At 23.4% G+C, this 16,055-nt stretch overlaps 1 protein-coding gene across 1 annotated transcript; it reads right to left on the bottom strand.

The window, feature by feature from the left end:
• Positions 1–911: 911 nt before the first annotated feature.
• Positions 912–5,158, bottom strand: LOC124843652 (alpha-farnesene synthase-like). Its single transcript, XM_047320458.2, has 7 exons — positions 5,018–5,158; positions 3,669–3,942; positions 3,175–3,580; positions 2,426–2,644; positions 2,187–2,331; positions 1,845–2,093; positions 912–1,375 (listed from the first exon to the last, which is right to left on the bottom strand). Exons 1-7 carry the CDS (start codon positions 5,147–5,149, stop codon positions 1,085–1,087), a joined length of 1,716 nt encoding a protein of 571 aa, XP_047176414.1. The 5' UTR covers positions 5,150–5,158; the 3' UTR covers positions 912–1,084.
• Positions 5,159–16,055: the final 10,897 nt, after the last annotated feature.

Genomic DNA, 16,055 nt, shown 5'->3' with positions numbered 1-16,055 from the left:
AAGGTGGATCAGGTTAGATCGATATTCTTCTTTTACCTGAACACAAAATAGGATTTTGAAATGATTCCATGATTGGTCTGGAAAAGTGAATAAGTTGTATTTTCTTTTTCTTTTGTTTTAAATTTGGTCATACATGATTTTATAATAATAAAAAAAAGTTTTATTCTAATTACAAATTTTAATTCATTTTCACAGTTTTAATAATAATTATATTAAATTGAAGTTGAGACTAAAAATAATTAAGGATTAAAAATAATAACATACAAAAATTGAGAAATTAAGACTGGTAAAAGAATTATTTAAAAACTTAAACCAGTATATCTTGGATTTGTACATAACTAACAAATAAGTGATAACCATGACTTTGACAGTTATATCTAATCGTGATAAAACCTTTAATAAAGAAAAGAGTCAAAAATAATTTATTTAAAAATAAACGCAAAAAATATCTACGAAGGAAGGAAGGAATAAAAAACATACTTTTTCTAATTTTTTTTTTAATAATATAGTTTAATCTGAAACAATCTTCCTGGTCCACCTAACATTCTCTAAACAACGTTTGTTGTTTGAAATGATATATTTCTAACAATGGGCTGATATATTTATGGTTGTCACCAACTAAACTATTTGTTTAATGTTTTGCTTTTTTTTTTCTAAGAAAAAATAATAAATTATAATTTTTTAAATTAAAAATAAATAACATTTATAATTTTATTATAGATATTTCCGTTTATTTTATAAGTAACTTTTTTATTATAAATAATCATTTTAATTTTAGAAAATATTAATTTAAAAAAAACTTCAAATAAAAAAATAACTAGATTTAAAAAAAATTAGTAAAATAAATATGATAGTTTTAAAAAAATGTTACTTACTAAATAGTAAAAATGAAAAAAAAAAGATTATGAATTTCCTTTATATAATAATTATATAGACAATATTTTTACACAAAAGCACACTACCAATTTTTTAATTAAATTTGTATTAATGATACATTTTATTACACATGTTCCCTCTCAACTAGTTGTTTTACCTTTTTTTCCTAATACCTAGCTTAAATCCAAATTCCATAAAACATCACTGATTAAAGAGGTTCAACAACTAGTGACAATATATGTTTTTTGATATCTCGATCTTGGATTCCAAAACCATCTCCATTTTGATAAAGTGTATGACTCACACGAGCTGCATTTATTGCTTGAGTAAGAAATGGTTCCACCAAACATGAAGAAGAACAACCAAAACACTTGTTTATCTTCTTCCATGCTTCAATGATTTTATCTTCTATATGCTTTCTTGCTTTTTCCTCTGAAACACCTTCTTCTTTCATATAGCATACGATTGATGAAGCAGCATCACCTCTTTCTCTTTCAGCCTGTTAATTTCAATTTCCATAATTAACATTCAATACTCAAATACAATTCGATTAATTAAAAAATAAGATATCGTTAAATATGTTTTTAGTCTTTAAATTTATATATAAAATTAAAATTTGTTTATCTTCAAGAAATTTATATACCTTGATTCACAAACTTTGAAAAAATGAAAATAATTCTTTTAAGCCAAGAATGTTAATTGTTCTAGAGTTGTTAAATGATTTGCTAAATTAACATTTGAAGTAAAACCCATAAAAAAAATATAAACAATCTAAATATTATAAAAAATGCATTTGATATATTAAAAAAGTTTAACATAATTGAATTTGTAAGACTATATTCATTTATTTTTAAACTTTAAAGATCAAATTATATCAAAATTTAAAATAAAGAAAAATTTTAATTTTGTGTAAGAATAAAAACATGTTTAACTCTTTATTATTAAGCAAGCAAAGATTGATTATATACCACCGTAGTCCCAAGGTCGTTGCAAAGTCTAATCACAAGAGATACATTGTAGACCAAATCCTCGTACGTATGTAGAAAATGTTCCATCGAATAATTTACTTGATACATTGTACCAAGATATGAATGCAGTAAAATCACAGGCCCAGAAGATGAAATCCATGCATTGCTTAAATATTCTTGCAAAGACGGAATGTATCCTTTGTTGTACCACTTTGCCTCCTCGTACAATGCTTTGCAAAACTCTATCCACTGACCAAGTTGTCATATATTTAGTCATTCATTAGTATAAATGTTATATTATGTGTTTGAAAAAACAGACATAATGTGTACTGTGAATGTTACCGCTTTCTTTAGGTAATGTAACACCAAGTGAAAGTTATTTTCTCCACCAATTTCATAAGCAATTTCATTTGTGACATCTTTCAGTGCATGGACGCAAGTTTTCATGTACGTTGGAAGTTCTTCAACAACTTCTGTGTCGTCCCATCTGTGCATATAGATACATTCATCAGATTCTACTAACTAACCCTAAACCTATATATAAGTAAGCTTAATTAGGTTAATTTTCAGTCTTAACAAACCTCTCAAACGCCATTGTGAAGGGCTTCAACTCTTGAAACGAGGCATGTATATCATAAACATCATCAATGACCAGTACGAAAACAATAACCTTAGTGAGCCATTTTCTGATGGATTTGTGCTTTGGCTCAAAAGCAACTCCTGCTGCACACATGAAGCTTTCAACCAACCTGTTCCTTGCAAAGCTCAATTCTTCTTTTATGCCAAGATTCTCCCACCACCTAAACCAAAAATTTAAGTATTAACAATTTACTCTGACCAACCGATCTACGCTACTCGGTCAATTACATAGAAAGTCAATTATGAAAATCTCCCAACAAGTGAACGAATTGATTCGTTGACTGTTCGGTCAAAAGATTTCATCTTTTGATTAATAAGATAAAAACATGTTTAGATGATATTGGACTGCAATTAGATCAGTCTTAATCAAAAGTCTACTTCAAAACTTATAAATATAGAAATAAGATAAAAAAGTAGATGATTACATTTATTGTACATTTAACACTTAACTGTGATAACCGACATATAATTGAAAACTAACTTAAATATCAAAGTATCTTTAGCCGATACTCACAATTCGGATTTGGACCTTATAAAAAAGATCAACAAAATTAAGAAAAAAAGTAAAATAAAAATAATATAAATGATTAGTTTAAAGTGTGAAGATAAATTTCTGGACCCATATGTCTCGTGAAAGAAACAATATAACTAAAAGCTTATGTATTTTCTTTATCACGTTTAAAAAGAATACCTGGATAATTCCTTCAACTCCAACTGAAGTGTTGACTGAATCATATTGAAATTTAATTTAGATAGTTCAAGTAAAACAGGGTTCATATTTTTCTCCTTGCTGTATTGCTTCACATGCCATTTGACTTCAAACCACTGTACTCTCCAGTGGGATGAAAGCTCCAGAGAGTGGACCACTCTTTCAGCATCTACAGTATCAGATAGTCGGTCCTTGTTGATGGAACTGAGAGAAAAAGCATCCTTCAGAGAACTTATGGCACAGATTTTTGCCTTATCCAATATCTTTTCTCCCTCCAATCCTAAATGTGAGGCCTCAAGAAGCTCCAACACATGCTTAACATCTCCAGCATGTGAGCTGATTGTCCTCTTCACTTTACCATTTTTATCTAAGAACTTGCTTAACATATCTGAGTTTCGTAATCAATAAAAAATTAGATTGTTAATTATATATAGTTTTCACCAACATAGTAAGTCTGAGAGAGAAAACTGTGTTACCAGGCAAAACTGCATATCCGTGATTTCTGAGAAGCCTGAAGCATAATGCAGATACGTGCAAATCTTGTTCTTCACTGGTATTAACATGGCTGGTTTTGACATAGGCATGTATAGATTCAAGAAAGCCATTGATTTCCTTCTGAAAATGGTTGGCAAGGCCTAGTTTTTGGATCCAATCTACCAACTCTAGTTGTTTCAAAATATTCGTTTCTCGTGCAAATAGACTCTTCACTTCCATCACAAGCTTGTTTAACACCATAACAAATTCTTCCTTCTGTGGAAATCGAGCAACAAAGTATGAATAATAAGCAAAAACCATACTGAAAATGATGAACTTTGAATCCCAAAGACTGAAAACTTGAGAGAAACCAGTGCTGAAATAAACCCTTTGAGTGTGAATGAATAATTTTGCATGTACATTAAACTTGCATTCCAAATCTAGTTAAGATTCAAAAATATCATTTGACACTATTTTTTTTTCTCTTTTACATCTACTTTATGCAACACTTTTAATAGTAAAATGTTATATTTAACTAATATCATTTTAAAATAAAATTATAATATTTATGATTGCTGTCAAATAATTATGACCCTTAAGAGTTTGCATGACAATAATAGTAAATATAAGATGTTTTATTATGGATGAGTGTATATATAATCAACTAACATTTTCCACACTTTGGATAAGTTACAAAATTCTTTTCAAATACCATAATACTGTAGTAATATTTTCGACGTGGATTACTTTCTTCTGTGAGAAAATGTTCTGTCTTTTTATCTTGAAAAGTCTTAAATGTCGTATATATTTTTAATAAAATTATGTTTAAAAAGAAATGAAGCTGATGCCAATTGCTATCAATCCATACAAACTTGCAATTTATATTGAGAAATATAAGTGTGAGATAAGTTATATATATATTGAGGAATTAAGAAAATTAAACAATATATAAAAAAGAAAAAAAAAAAATATATATATATATATATATATATATATATAATCTATAAATTTTATATTAATCTAATAGGAAGAAACTTGTGTTTAATAACAGAATATAAAAGGGAAAATATTCACATAAATAAACATAACACCAATAAGATTCGAATTTTCCATTACACAAAGGATGACATCACTTTGTATCTAAAATTTGAAGACAAAAGATTAATATCCAAAATTTTAATACAAATAATTAGTGAGTTTTTAATTTTTTATGATACTTTATTTTCTTATTGAATTTAAACTTAGAAGATAGTAAACAGAATATATATGTAATAAAATAAACAAAAAATATAAAATTTGATGGGATTAAAGAAAAATAAAAAGGAGAAGAAGAAGAAGAAAAGAATCTCACGTTATATTTACTGTGAAGTGACTGGAGAAAGTGGTGTTTCCAAATGTTTGGTTTATAGTTTGCAGATCTACGTAAGTTGTCTGTTACTGAAACAAAAGTTTGAGGAGAGACATTGAGGTTTGATTGTTTCATTTTGCAGAGAAAGTGTTATGGCTGCATACTCTTATAGTCCAAAATCACTCCCTTTATATAGGCCACGCATAGGTAAGTGTTCGTGACATGTTTTATTTGGTCAACAAATGCCAACTTTCTGTTAGCCTATCGACCGAATTCTTTTTCATTTATCTTAATTTCATTTTATTTGTGGTGTGAGTGCTTTCAACGCTGATTTTTAATTATTGAATATAATTGGTCTGAAATATTCAAATATTTAGTTCCAAATACTCAAAGCATTTATAAGTCTAACTCAACCCCACAAATTTATGTTGAAAGTTTCACATCGATTAAAAATAAGACAAAATTATAATATATAAGTGAGATACAAACCCCACCTTACAAGCTACTTTTGTAAGATTGAGTCAGGCTTAAAATCCATGTGGATCTGAAGTTAGGTGCAGACCTCACAACATTTAAGACACTTTAAAATCATTAATGATATTTTTAAAGATATTTTTATTATTGAATTGTTTGTCAAATATATTAATATATATATATATAATAAATTATTATATTTTAAATAATATAATTGTTTAACGTAATTATGTATATTATTTCATTTTATGGGAGGTGATACTTGGATTGAGTTTTTCTATTACATTAACTTTATAAATTATTGATTTATTTATATTTATTTTTATTATGTTTATATAATAAAAGTAGTGTTAAATAAATGTATAAACAAAAGTTAATGTTAAACAATAACTTTCTTATTAAATTATAAAATATAGAAATTTAAAGCTATAAATTATAATTTTATATCTCAATTTTACAAACACTTATTTTATTTTATTTTTTTGTAATTTTAATTAAATTTAAAAATTACTTTTCTTAAATACAGAAAATTTTGTAGAGTGTTCTCGTAGTCTTTTATAATAAACTACATCAGGTAGTGATATTTAAATAAGAGGACAGTAAAAAATAACGTCGCATAATTAAAAAATAATAATAATTTAGTAAATTATCAAAATTTAACATGAACTTAATTAAAAAATTTCAAACTTTTCAGATACTCAAGCCTAAAAAGAATTGAAATCTTACACCGAATCAAATCCTCAATTCTCAAAAATCTCGATTTTCTCAGGTTTTAAACTTACTTTCCGTCATTAATTCCGTGTTTTCAATATTTTCACATTACATGTGTAATTAATTAAAAAATTGAAATTTTAGTTTAACATTATATTTGCAATACATTATTATTATTTTTTTCTATTGATGGACACTAATTTTATGTTTCCCCCCTTTTTTTTCTTTTTATCAAACTAAACTATCCGTAAAACTATTATTTCTTAATAACATAACATAAAATGATTTGAAAGACATTTGAAGTGTAAAGTTTTTTTAATTAATTATTAGGGATTTTTTTAATTGGTCTTAGGCTTGAAAATAATTCATATAAAAAATGTTTTTTAATTTTATTTTAACTATATTATATTAATTTTTTGTTTAGTTATAATAAATCAAAAGATAAATACTAAAAAATGTGCATAATAAATATTTTTCATACTATAGTTAATTATGTTTTATTTTTATAACTTTCTCCACTGATTACTGGTTACTGCTTTACAAAAAATTTAAGTGTAGTAGTACTTTTTGTTTTTATATTCATAATAATGATTTGATGTTTTTTATTTGTATATATGTTTATTGTCTAATTTCAAAAGCAAAATAAGAAAAATGATATTAGCATATTTTTTATATATAAAGAATTTGCAGGGTCACTTGAGCACAATTGCTCAGCGAATAATACGAGTTGATTTTTTAGGAGAAAAATATTTTTTAATATAAATATTTTTTACAATACTTTATTATTTATTTATTATTATATTGTAAAAAATTATGTGTTACGAGGTTAATTTCTATGACTAACAACCACGCATTTGTCCAGTTTATCCAACAATGAATTGATAATGACAGGTTAATTTCCCATGTGTTTGAAACAATCAGAGGTGTTTCTTTTAGACAAAACTTATACAACATATTTTTTTAAACAAAAGTTATACACCATGTTTTTTTTTGGACCACACTAATGAAACACGTTTTTTTATCGAAGTGATACACCGTGTTTTCTTTTCTGCAAAACCGTAAAATATTTATATTAGAACCCTTCGATAGTCTTGATATAACTTACTGTAAAATATTGCCATACTATTACTATAGTCTAAATTAAATTAAGAAATTGAATTCAACATTATGTGATATTTTATACATTAATTTTATGCATTTTCGAATTTTGATGAAAAATAATGTAGAGAAGTGTATTTTCATGTTTACTTTAATTTTACAAAATTAATTTATGTAAGATACTTATTTATTTTAAATTTATCTTTAATTGATATGAAATATTCTATACATTTGTCACATTCAGACGTATACTTCTTGAATGTGAAATTAAGTAAACCAATAGCTTCAACAAATAATACATTTTGAGTTAGTAGGTTTAAATTATAATTTTGTTATCATGAACTTTAAATCTAAATTAAATCTACAAAACTCTTAATTTATCTCGATCTCACATAATTAACTTAAAGTGAGATTTATATATATTTATGTATTTTAAATTCGTTTTATTTCTAATAAATACTTGATCACAAACAAATAATGACGAAAAAAATTGGATTTCTGATAAACTTTTAATCTTCACAAATTTGTTAGTAAGAATACTTGATTTTTTTTTCTTTCAAAATAAGTAGTGAATTCAATACAATAAATATTAGTATTATTTTATTTTTTAGTATGGTAATTTAAATAAAAAACTTTAATTTTATTAATTTTCTTTTAATTTCAATAATATTTAAAGTAATTAAATATGTGCTTTTATCTTTGGTAACCATTACTTAATTTTAATACGTAATTAGACTTGAATGAATTTTTTATATTGTAAAACTAAAATATTACGTATTTTTTTAAAGGTTGGTTAATTATATGGTTAATTTTCAATAAATATGTATAATAATACTATTGGAAATGAAAAACATGTTTAATCATAATCAAACAAAATTAATAAAAATATTTTTTTATTAAACTTGTCATATTTTATTATATTAAAAATAAAATATTTCAATATTTAGTGTATCAAATTAATTATTTATCTTTTAAAGTATGAATTTAAAGTTCTATTTATATACACAAGTTGTGTATTTAAATATTTTTAAAAAATATATAGTTTAAATTTCGAAAGCAAATTACTTCAAGACGTTGGCTGCGCACATTTATAACGATGAAAATGAGAAGGCTACGGAGAAGAAATGGTAAGTTGGTTCTTACCTAGTTTTCTAGAACATGGCAAGATAAATTACGAATATATAGTGTTTTTGTCAACGCAGTTTACATTTCTCTCAATTTTTTTCCTTTGATGTTGTGCTTTTTTTTCATTTAAATTACGAATAAATTTATTTTATCTGAAATTATTTTTTTCTGATATTTATATTTTTTTTGTAATTTAATTTCTGAAGTCTTTTTATTTTATTCTACGATTTTCAATGCTCGTCGATACTTCTCTCACTGCAGTTAAATTATATTTTGTCACTTTTATTTATTTTTTTCTAAATTTTTCTATTAATTACTTTTATTTTGTATTTTTTTCTTTATGTTTATTGTTTTTCTATTCATCTTGTTTTTTCTCGCCTAACACGCTCTTATTTAAGAAAAGAAAAGTGTTTTGTAAACTTCATCTTACTTGTATACGAAATACGAAATTGATTAATCTAAAATTGCAAATTGAGTGATGGAAGATAGTGAAATTATTATAAAGTGATAAATAAAGTTTATATTTTGATAAGTGCAAAAATTAAATTAAGTGTTTTTATACGATGTACTTTCGATTGATGTGAGTTTTTGTCGATTTATGAAACTCAGTGTATTCAAATTGAAAACCACAAGGATTAAAAGTCCAAATAAAATTAGGCTACAATAGATATCTTATTTTATATTTATGATTTTTTGTACGATGAAAAAATTAAATATTTGAAAGTGAAATTATTATTTTTTAAAAATTATGAATATTCACTTGTTGCATTATAAAAACTCAATGCAAAAATCAATATTAAATTGCATTTAATTTAAGTGAAGATATTAAATTTTAAAATATTAAATCTGAAGAAACTCTGTTTGAATCTGAAACCGAATCGATGTGACTGTTCTCCAAATCTTGTACCATATTTTTGTGACAGTTCGAATTGATTAAGGTGATGCAGTACATATTGAACTTATGATGTCACGGGTATTCCTTATTTACTTAATCAATTTGGTACGTGTATTCCTTGTTTACTTAATTATTTTTTCTAATATCTTTCTATTTCATACTTAGGATCATGTCTCTGTCATGTAATCATGGGTGTACCTAATATTTAAATCTTAAACTATAAATAATTTTTCATATTTAACTTTATAATCATATGATTGCAGTACATATTTGTAACACGTATTATTAGAAAGTTGAGATATAAACATCTCTTAAAAATTTGGTTCGATAACGGTTCAACGAGTGGAATAAAAATGTTCAAAAAATATCATTAGGACATAATTATGACATCATATTAGAATTTTTAAGTCTAATTCAATCAATAAAATCGATTTGTATTACGAGATTTATATTCTATTTATATATTATAATTTAGTTTTATTTCTAGTCGACATGAAACTTTCAACATTTATATAAAAAATAAAATTATATATATATATATATATATAAATAAGTGATGAGTTTATGAATCTATTAATCTCTGTTTTGACTTGTTTCACGTATTAATATTGAGACGGATAAATTATCTATATAAATTTAAATTATAAAATAAATTATATGTTTTTAATATTAAATGGAAAGACGATATCAAAATTGAACAAAGTTGTAATAATTTGGTGAATATAAGTATAAGAATTATTGAGTAGGTATTCAAATAAATGCATCAACTGACCATTATTTTAACGAAAAAGTACCCTAATAGTCACAAACCAAAAAATTAAAGATTTAAAAAGTATAATTATTGGTTTTAAATGAATATTTTATTGATTAATTTTAAACATTGTTTTTTCCTTTTTCTTTGGATAAAATATTATGCAGATCGCTCCATATAATAATTCACAAGTTAGAAGTTATGCAAAATGAAACAAAAATATCAGTCCACATTATTTTTGTAAAATCGATCAATCCAACTTTCTTTTTATGGGTAAAAAAATAGGATAGGACCCACATTGTCATACACAATATGAAATTTTATTTATATTGATTTTTTTTTCTCAGTTTCTTTAATTTTGAGTATTTTTAATTGGACTTTTATTAAATTTTTATATTTTATTATTATTATTTTTAATGAGGTAAGTGTTGTTTTGTTTAATTATTTTTATATGTCAAATGTAAAGTTTGTTATTGATATAAAGTTATATTATAATAAAAAAAAGCAATGAATATGTGATGCTTTTTAATAAGTTCCACATTATTATCTATAATAACAAAAAAAATGTCACTGATATATTATACATTTTTAATAAAAACAACAAAAATCATTAATTATTTTTTGTTGTTAAAAAGTAATGTTTAAGTGTAACTTAATTTTACTATTATACAGTATTTAATTATATATATTTTAAATTTGTTTTATTTTAACCGTGAAACTTTTAATACATATTTCTTATATCAAAGTTACATATACCATATTATAAAATTTAAATCTAACTCGACTTTAAATATCAGTTTGAAATACAATATTTGTATTTATTTATATACATTAAATTTATCTTTTTTTAATTGATACATGACTTCTAATATTATAAGTAGTCAAATAAAAACAATAATAAAAATCAATTAAAAATATCAAAATTTGTAAAAAACATAAATCCAAAAATATTCAATATATGTATATATATTGTTTTTATTTTAAATTTATTCTATGAAATTTGCATATAAGCAAATTTATATATTACAACATGAATCAAACGTAATAACTCGTAAGTATTGTGTGCATCAAATCTGTTTTTAAAGGCACAGGTTTGAAGAACATTAAATCATGAACTCCATTTAAGTAATGATAGATTGTTTTTTTTTTTTTCTGATAATGGCTGCAATGAATAAACAAGGAAAAAGAGGAGGCTGAAATCTCTTTGTACCTTTATAGCTGATTATAGACATCGAAAATATTAAAATAAATAAATAAAAAACATTAATTTTTTTGTCAAGTAACCTTAATTTCTTTTATTGTTATCATACTTTATTTTCTGTAATCTCTTTATTTGAACGAGTGATACATCTTTATTTATTATATGGAAAATAATTAATATAATTTATATTAATTTTTTTCTCAATAGAAAATATACAAACATAATGAATTTAGCCTTGTAATCTCTCTTCCATATTAATGATCCAATCTTTTTGTTTTCTCCAAATTTGTTGAGTTTATTACGGATATGTGGCCCATGAAAGAAAACGTCCCCGTGAAATTTGGGCCCATAACTCTCTAACTAAACCCTTTGAGTGTTTCATCCTACACCTCCAACATCTCATCCTGCACCTCCAAAAATTCCATTTTTAACCTTCTGACATATGCACCTCCAACTTTTCAAAAATTTTATTTTTTAATAAATATATTTTTATTTGCTTCTCTCTCTTATTAAAGACACTTTAATAAATACATTTTTATTTTTTTCTCTTTCTTATTAAAGTTCCTCTGCACCATTTTAATAATAATATAATTTAATTTAAAATTTAAATATTATTTAATATAATTTTATATTTTAATAATTATTAAAATATGATTTATATCATAATAATAGTTATATTAAATATATAAAAATCAAATAACTAAAATAAAAATAATAATGATAAAAATAAAAAATAAAATAATAATAACAATAATATAATATTTGCTTTAATATATTCAAATATATTAAATTATATTAAAATATTACAATAAATTAAAGAGTTATTAAATTTTAAACAAAAACAAAATTTTTAAAAACTAATTTATTGGATAGTTTTTTATTTAAAATATAATATATATTTTTATAATAGTTTTATTAAAATTACTAAAAGTAATAATAATAAAAATAATAATAATAATAATAATATTTAAAATGATATTTAATATATTTAAATATGTTAAATTATATTAAATTATTAAATTAAATTAAATAATTATTAAAATTAAATAAAAAACAAAATTTTGAAAACTTCGGATACCCATATCCGATTCATATGTTATCGGATTTCTATATCCGATTAACAAATTTTAAATTTATTTTCTATTTAAACTTTAATAATTATTTAATTAAATTAACATTTTAATATAATATAATATATTTAAATATCTTTTATGTGATTTTCAATACTATTTTTATTTTCATTATTATTAATTTTATTTTAGTTATTTTATTTTACTTTTTTAATAAAATTATTATAAAATATAAATAATATTTTAATAATATTAAATTAGAAAAATATAATAAATAATATTATTATTTTTAATTAAATTAAATATTTAGTAAATTTAAAAAAAAACTATTAACATATTTTACGGTATCCAATAAATAAGTTTTTGAAAATTTTTGTTTTTATTCAAAATTTAATAACTGTTTAATTTATTGTAATATTTTAATATAATTTAATATATTTGAATATATTAAAGCAAATTTTATATTATTGTTATTATTATTTTATTTTTTATTTTTATCATTATTACTTTTATTTTAGTTATTTGATTTTTATATATTTAATATAACTATTATTATGATATAAATCATATTTTAATAATTATTAAAATATAAAATTATATTAAATAATATTTAAATTTTAAATTAAATTAGATTATTATTAAAATGGTGCAGAGGAACTTTAATAAGAAAGAGAAAAAAATAAAAATGTATTTATTAAAGTGTCTTTAATAAGAGAGAGAAGAAAATAAAAATATATTTATTAAAAAATAAAATTTTTGAAAAGTTGGAGGTGCATATGTCAGAAGGTTAAAAATGGAATTTTTAGAGGTGCAGGATGAGATGTTGGAGGTGTAGGATGAAACACTCAAACCCTTTCAATAGCTTTGTAACCTAACTTTTAATTAGATTAATAATAAAAAGAGGAGTATTTCTTTTTGTACTCCATCCTTCTCATGTGGACCCAATGGGGTGGTCAAAAGGCTAAATTACACCTCCTTGCTGCTACTACCTCATTGTCATCACTCCGTTCGCCGCTATCGTTTTCTGTCTCGTGTCATAGATGGACTCAAGAAGAAAAGTTTTTCTTTAATTATATAATCTAAAAGTTAATTTTAAGTTTCACATTCTACAGTACAGAAATCATTTAAGAAAAAAGTTGTTTTTAAATTGTATAATTTAGAAGAAAGAAAATCAGATTACACAATTTTAAAATTAGAAAATGATTTCAAGTTTGTGCAATCCAGAAATTTTTTTCATAAGAAAAAAACACTCAAATTGAACAATCCATAAGTTTTTTTCATGCAAAAAAAAACATTTCCGTATTATGCAATTTAAAAGCTTTTTTTTCATAAAAAAAAACTTATAGATTATGATGAAAGCACCTAATGAGAATTAAATAGTGGCATTAAATTATAAATTTTATAAATTATATCAGTTTTCAGATTTAAAAGGTTTTAAGATTGGTTCCAGAAGTCACTTTTAAAGGCAAAATGAGAATTTATGTATTTATGAAATGAGGAAAAGAAAATGGGGTGCAAAAAGAAATCCTTAAAAATAACATTTGAAGTGAGGCCCAATATTAACCCCAAAAAATGCATTACACTGTTAGAGCCCAATGGACACGTTGAGACAAAGTGATAGTGTTGCACTGTATTCATAAAAAATCTCAGAAGAATGTGCTCAAACAATATTCTAATAATTTGATTAACTTCATAAATGAAAAACAAAAATTTCTCCACTGATAGTAGTTTAAATATTCTTTTATTTTTGGTCAAAAGTAAACATTATTTGGAAAAAAAAAAGGTGAGTTAGTTGGATTAGACAGAAGACCACCTAATAAGCTGTCATTATCTCTCAAAATGATTTGTAATTAAAGATTTAGCCTCCTATTAGTATTATATTAAACCATTAGGAAGTTTTAACACTGATGTCGACCTTACTTAATCAATAAATAATCAACTAAAAAATTATAAAAATGAAAAAATATATTCTTCTTTCTTTTCCATTAATATAAAAAAACCAAGTAAACAAAAATACACATAATTAATCATAAACAAAGCTATATATAAGTCCAAAATCTTTAAAATACAGAATTATAAGTTTTGTTTTCACATAGTATTCAAAATTTTCATCTGTACTTATTTGAATTCAAATTTATTTTCAATAATCTCTATTTAGGTGAATTTTCTTCACATAGAAATATTTTGAAACATAAAAACTCTTAGTTTATTTTATCGTTTATCAAAACTTGTCTGAACATTTGTTAAAAAGAAACTTTTGATATATTCTCGAATCCATCACTGATACAAAACCTTCGATTATGAAATCACTTATTGAAGAAAAAAAGATGAACTATAAAAAAAATATACACTTTTATTATTTCTTAAAAGTACTACAAATATATACAAGAATTCTATTTATAAAATTAATTGAATATTTAAACTGACTAAAACAAGAGTGTTGAAGGGAGTTTTTTTGTTTTGAAGTATTGTATTAAAAAGAGTAGTCATTGAGGTGTCTGAATATGGATATTATTTGTAGTCAGAAACGACAATAGTTTGGAAAATGATGTGCACTCACTCAACCACATACACCCCACGGCATCTTATTCATTCCACCTTTTTCTCTTTTTCTTCCTCTTTTACCACACACTCATTAATTCCATTTACTTTTCATTCATTTTCTCTCTTTTTTTTTTCAATATTTTTTCATCATCACCAACACCATTTAACATCTTTTCAATACTGTCACAACTATATACAACTACATAAATCAGATAAACATATGTAACTGAATAGCTAAGATTAAAAACGGAATTAACGTTAAAAAAATTATATTAATGTTAAATTACATTATTATTATTATTTGAGTTGTAATTTAAATTATATAATTATATTAATGCTAATTAGGAATTTATTTCAAAATTTATAAATATAAATTTATTATATTATCATAATTAATTATATTAATTATGCATTATTGTTAACACTATCAAACATTCACTTGATTACATCATAGTGTCTTATAAAGATAACACTCAACTTCGACAGCAATCTAGTTCGAGAACAAGGAGAAAAAACCTTAATCCATACTTAAAATTTGAAGACGGTAGTAAAAAGTTGACTTAATCTGAATCCCTTAAACCCAACCACGTAAGAACCATAACAATGATTGGTATATCAGAGATCTATAACTTATTTTCAATACATTATTTTAATTTCTATTCATATTTAACAGTAATATGATCACAATATGACTACAAAAAAAGCTGCCACCTTTTCAACACTAACTGCGTTGTGCAATCAGGAAAGCTGAAAGATAGATATCATGTTCAGACTGCAATATTGGGTTTTTTAGTTTTTACTTATTACAAACAGAAAAAGCTTCAACCAGTACAATATGGAGTTAATACTGGAATAAAGCCAAGTCACCAACCATCTTTTAACTCTACTGAATTTAGTTTATGATAATTAAGGGTAATTTTCAACCTTTCTTAATTCTTGTTATGATAATAACACCAATATATGTAGAACAGTTCCTCCTTTCTTTTACAGTTTAATTACACCTTTTAGAAGATTATTTTCATATGTGAAAAAAAAATTCTCCGAGATATTTCTATACTTAATTCTTTCCTCTATCCCTTTACACAATCTTTATTCAAACGAATATAACTTTTCTCCTTTCTCTTACCTATCATGTCTGTGTGAAAAAATGAATAGCAGAAACAATAAATGAA

The sequence above is a fragment of the Vigna umbellata genome, chromosome 9, assembly GCF_029865625.1.
Source record: "Vigna umbellata cultivar VRB3 chromosome 9, Vumbellata_1.0, whole genome shotgun sequence".
NCBI lineage: Eukaryota > Viridiplantae > Streptophyta > Magnoliopsida > Fabales > Fabaceae > Vigna > Vigna umbellata.
The sequence above is the reverse complement of the archived record's forward strand: the minus strand, read 5'-3'. Positions and strand labels throughout refer to the sequence as shown.